General features: G+C 34.9%; 1 protein-coding gene and 1 long non-coding RNA gene across 2 annotated transcripts; both read right to left on the bottom strand.

The window, feature by feature from the left end:
• Positions 1-2270: 2270 nt before the first annotated feature.
• On the bottom strand, positions 2271-2773 carry LOC114533835. The gene is made up of 3 exons (XR_003688091.1): positions 2709-2773; positions 2520-2579; positions 2271-2321 (listed from the first exon to the last, which is right to left on the bottom strand). It is a non-coding gene; the product is annotated as an uncharacterized LOC114533835 (long non-coding RNA).
• A 135-nt stretch (positions 2774-2908) lies between these two features.
• On the bottom strand, positions 2909-5379 carry LOC114533831. The gene is made up of 6 exons (XM_028555438.1): positions 4563-5379; positions 4267-4444; positions 3823-3988; positions 3580-3720; positions 3015-3279; positions 2909-2931 (listed from the first exon to the last, which is right to left on the bottom strand). Exons 1-6 carry the CDS (start codon positions 5377-5379, stop codon positions 2909-2911), a joined length of 1590 nt encoding a protein of 529 aa, XP_028411239.1.
• Positions 5380-5811: the final 432 nt, after the last annotated feature.

The raw sequence follows: 5811 nt of genomic DNA, 5'->3' as shown, positions 1-5811 counted from the left end.
CATTTCTACGTTTCTGTGTTTCTACATTTCTATGTTTCTACGTTTCTGTGTTTCTATGTTTCTATGTTTCCATGTTTCTATGTTTCTGTGTTTCTGTGTTTCTTTGTTTCTATGTTTCTACGTTTCTGTGTTTCTGTGTTTCTACATTTCTATGTTTCTATGTTTCTGTGTTTCTGTGTTTCTATGTTTCTATGTTTCTATGTTTCTATATTTCTGTGTTTCTGTGTTTCTGTGTTTCTGTGTTTCTGTGTTTCTGTGTTTCTGTGTTTCTGTGTTTCTGTGTTTCTATGTTTCTACGTTTCTGTGTTTCTGTGTTTCCATGTTTCTGTGTTTCTGTGTTTCTACATTTCTACGTTTCTGTGTTTCTATGTTTCTATGTTTCTATGTTTCTATGTTTCTATGTTTCTATGTTTCTATGTTTCTATGTTTCTATGTTTCTATGTTTCTATGTTTCTATGTTTCTATGTTTCTATTTTCTATGTTTCTATGTTTCTATGTTTCTATGTTTCTGTTTCTATGTTTCTATGTTTCTATGTTTCTATGTTTCTGTGTTTCTACATTTCTATGTTTCTACGTTTCTGTGTTTCTGTGTTTCTGTGTTTCTACGTTTCTACGTTTATGTGTTTCTGTGTTTCCATGTTTCTGTGTTTCTACATTTCTACGTTTCTACGTTTCTACGTTTCTGTGTTTCTACGTTTCTGTGTTTCTCTGTTTCTATGTTTCTATGTTTCTGTGTTTCTACATTTCTACGTTTCTGTGTTTCTACATTTCTATGTTTCTGTGTTTCCATGTTTCTGTGTTTCTACATTTCTACGTTTCTGTGTTTCTATGTTTCTATGTTTCTATGTTTCTATGTTTTATGTTTCTATGTTTCTATGTTTCTATGTTTCTATGTTTCTATGTTTCTATGTTTCTATGTTTCTGTGTTTCTACATTTCTACGTTTCTACGTTTCTGTGTTTCTACATTTCTATGTTTCTGCATGTTTCTGTGTTTCTGCGTTTCTATGTTTCTATGTTTCTGTGTTTCTGTGTTTCTATGTTTCTATGTTTCTGTGTTTCTATGTTTCTGTGTTTCCATGTTTCCATGTTTCTGTGTTTCTATGTTTCTATGTTTCTGTGTTTCGGTGTTTCTGTGTTCGTTTTCACTTATTCTTTTCTTGAAACATTTTATTCTTCAAAACCGTTACGGCTACTTTAGTCTGATTTAGATGATCATCGATCTGCCAGATAAGTTTATATTTAATAAATGTTTTTTACATTTGATTTTTCCCTGATAAAGGCATAATTACATAAACACTCTGCCCATTATAGGTAATTGTCTAATAATACAGCCGTAACAATTAATTAACAATCTTAACAATGAGTTATAATAAAAAAAGTAAAATGTCATTTGGCATTTTTTCGTCTTTTGCGTTTGCTTGGCCTGTCATTCTTCGACAAGGCGTCTGTTAATTTTTTCATCTCTCGTTTTGATCGGTCCGATTTACCTAAAATATATGATATTTTTAGTTTAGAAAAAGAAGATTTATAACGATTGGTATATAAATATTAGATTTCCGATCGGTTACCCCTGTCATTTTCACTCATATCTATCGTCGTTTCAGTTTCTTCATTTTCGTCTTCATTGGATCCAGTTGACATTTGTGTTTGTCTGCACACTACAGTAAATAATCGAAGCAGGAAAACTTTTAAGTAAAATACGAATAATATCTTTTGAAGCATCCGACATTGCATTGATGACACACAGACACGTATTTTCAAAATGAAATACATCCCCAACACACACGTCAGAAAATGGCACTCAACAAAGCGTGAAAACATTCATGCATTTAGTATATATAGAACTATAGTTTTATTATACGGTTTTATGATACAAATACTAGATTTCCAATCGGTTACCTGTGTCATGCTCACTCATATCTATCGTCGTTTCTGTTTCTTTATTTTCGTCTTCAATGGATCCAATTGACATTTGAGTTTGTCTGCCCACTACAGTAAATAATCGAAGCAGGAAAACTTTAAAATAAAATACGAATAATATCTCTTGAAGCATCCGACATTGCATTGATGACACGACAGACACGTATTATCAAAATGAAATACACCCCCAACACACACGTCAGGAAATGGCACTCAACAAAGCGTGAAAACATTCATGCATTTAGTATATATAGAACTATTGTTTTATTATACAGTTTTATGATACAAATACTAGATTTTTGATCGGTTACCTGTGTCATGCTCACTCATATCTATCGTCTTTCTGTTTCTTTATTTTCGTCTTCAATGGATCCAATAGACATTTGAGTTTGTCTGCCCACTACAGTAAATAATCGAAGCAGGAAAACTTTTAAATAAAATACGAAAAATATCTCTTTCAAAATGAAATACACCCCCAACACACACGTCAGAAAATGGCACTCAACAAAGCGTGAAAACATTCATGCATTTAGTATATATAGAACTATGTTTTATTATACGGTTTTATGATACAAATACTAGATTTTTGATCGGTTACCTGTGTCATGCTCACTCATGTCAGTTGCAGTTCCTTCATTTTCATCTTCATCAGACAAACCTTTAATAAATATACATGACAACGATTTAAGGTCATTGTTCCCTTTCATATTTTGCAGCAATTTAAAAATTTTTGTCAAAATAGATTTTGTACAGGGAATAATTGCAGTATGGGATTTATGTTGCTTACATTCCTCCGCTTTCTTGTCACCGGAACCAATTTCTTGTGGCAATGTGTCAAGCTTCAGACCTTTGAGAACTGTAACAAATCATTTAGAATGTTCTAATTTGTTTGTTTCCACACGAATGGCAACGAGCATGCGAATACATTGTGAAAACAATAGATATTGGGATATCTTGAGTGCATGAAACACTGAGTTTCTTGTGTTTTTAAACGTACTTTAAAATACCAACTTGAATTAGAAATCAATTTGAACATATAATATATATGTGTTATATATTTTTTTTAACTTATACAACTCCGTCGTAAACCAACCTTGTAACACCTGGTGCTTCAGGGGTGCTGTGAACGATGCCAATGGAATTGACAAACAACCAGCCTTTTGTTTTTTTCCGTCCTGATTTAAGAAATAAGATGTGTCTCGATCCTGCCCTCCTTCTTTCACGACTGCTTTTTTTAGTTCGCTTTTGTCTACTATGATTGGCTGACCACCATCGTCCGGAATGCTTTCTATCCGTATAGCGATACTGCTAGGCTCCTTATCACCCGCCTTTTTCTTTTCTCTGGCAAATTTACTGATCTAAAGATAAGAAAGAAGCTCATCAATCTTTTGCTGAATTTACTAAATGGTTAACATTTTTTAACAAAAGTTAATTTTCATTACTGAAATATTTGTATTAATTCGTGCAATTTTGAACTATTGATGTTTAAATGAAGTACTGTTTTGAAAATGACTGCATGAAATTATCAATTTATCATAAAAGAGTTTTATTTTTCCTATAGTCACATGTAACCGACTATTGGGCAGATACCGGATCACAATCTAAGTTCATTCTTCGAAAATTCATGTATCAGAAACATGCATCGAACGGATACTTACACATTCTTCGGAATAGTCTTTACACCTGCCCACAAACCACTGCCCGAATGCATTTATGATTTCGCTGGAAGACGATGATCCTGTATCATCCGGAATTGTTGATGATGAACGGGAGTTTTCCTTGGAAACAGGTTTTATCAACTAGAAGATAGAAAAAAAAAAAAAATATATATATATATATATATATATATATATATATATATATATATATATATATATATATATATATATATATATACATACCGTCATAAAGGCCTTTCGCTGATCTCCAAAATATTCCATGACTGCCTCTGCAATACTTAATATGTTTCGCGGAATCTCCTTTTCAATATCACATTCTTCGCCGTCTTTCTCATTGTCAATAAAATGACTGAGGACAGACAAGAGGACGTGGAGAACGCATGATATCCTAGAAAATATACGTTTCAAAATTGGGCTTAAATTGGATGGTTAATGTTAATAATGATGAGGCTTGAAATTAATATATCCATACAGGTTACGCCCTGATTGGCTTTTTTCTAATAATAATGATGCTTTTAGCTTTATTTCATCAACTGAAGATGTCCCACGAGCGCTGTTTCATCTAAATTGGTTCCGCAATTTTAAGGTGTTCCGGTAATAGAATGGTATTTTAAATATCGTATTCGAGTGTTCAATACCGCATTGCCTGCATAATAGTTATTATACCTTATAAAATTTTTTTTGTCCTTGGAAAAGTTCTCCGTACAAATGCTTTCTTCATCCCACTGGGCATTCATATTCTTGGAGAGATTATTGGCGTACTCAGTATACTTCTCTTTTGCCTCAGGTGAGTAACAATACTCGACACCGTTCTCATGCTTGTCGAATATTGTCTTATATACGCCTGAAAAAAAAATTGTTGGTTATTTCGAGTAAAGTTTACATACATACAACATACCTATATGCATAAAAACATACATACACCGGCACGGCATAAATGCATACATACATAGGCGACTCACCGGAGAACTCTTGTGTAGTGTATTCTTCCAGTTTTTCACACCATTGTTCCACTTCTTCTTCGAGTAACAAGCGAGGTTTTATTGAACATATCAAAATTCTATCAAGAAACCCATCCTTGGTTTTGGCTAGGGGTTTAAACAGCTGCAGAAATGGTTCGGGCTGAGTGAACCCACCAAGGGCCAAAGTGCTTTCTAGAAGGACCTCACGCCGCTCCCGTTTCTCGACTTTACCAGCGGAACTGCTGTTATTCGTGCACGCACTTGTTAGTGCCCATTCAGCAATGCCATCGTAAAGCCTGCAAAATAACTGTCTCTCACCTGAGCCCTCTTGTTGCTTCTTCAAAATGAATTCGTAAAACGAACTCATTTCAGAATGAGCCAATAGAGCTCTACCATCGTGAGAGACGAGGTGCTGGAAGAGTCCTTTCCGCGTGAAGTCATGGATGACCATCGAATGAGCTGGCTCCTTCAACGCGCGGATTGGACTCTCCACAGCAATCTCAAACGCTTGCGATTTTCCGGCCCCAGGTTCACTCAAACACACGGTAAACAGATTGCACGGCTCCCGATAACGGTTCCGAATCTTTAATTTAGTTTTCGGACCCATCAAAGTGGACACAACCGAAATAGCCGCAATCAATATGAATTCTGGCCGTGTGTTCACGGAAAATGCCAATGCCATCAGCCATTCAGTTATTGGCTCCGGGAAAACTTCCAGTGGGAATTTAATCGCCCGAGCCATCTTGATGGCGTTCGCGAGCTGGCATTCATTCACAGCGGGCGTGGTAATTGGAAATATCGTTCTTCTCGAAGACATCATAAAAATCTACAATAAAAATATTCGCTATTATATAGTAATCACAGTGACCGACTCCCAGAAGTCAAATCTAGTAGTTGACGAACGTTTTACAACAATTTTGTGTCCTTTGGTTATACGGAGTTAAACTTTTAATCACTATTCTAAAAGCTCGGTCATAATTCTCGCCGATGTTCAGTCTTTTAATGGTGCGGAAACTACAATAACATATAACAAAGTCTCTTTTCCAAATTTATTGTATGTCCGGAATTTTTTTTTAGGGCCCGACCGCAAATTTAAAATGGTGCATATACATTATATAGCTAGCCTAAAATTTATGTTGTTCGAGCTGCTATTTATAGGTACTAACTTTAGAACCTTACCTCTTTACAAGCGATTAGAAAAGGAGCGTAGCTTTTACAAACATACAAGTCAACCAAACTATAAAACAGA

This window comes from Dendronephthya gigantea, unplaced genomic scaffold (assembly GCF_004324835.1).
Source record: "Dendronephthya gigantea isolate DGI-Jeju-01 unplaced genomic scaffold, DenGig_1.0 000095F, whole genome shotgun sequence".
Classification (NCBI taxonomy): domain Eukaryota; kingdom Metazoa; phylum Cnidaria; class Anthozoa; order Malacalcyonacea; family Nephtheidae; genus Dendronephthya; species Dendronephthya gigantea.
The sequence above is the reverse complement of the archived record's forward strand: the minus strand, read 5'-3'. Positions and strand labels throughout refer to the sequence as shown.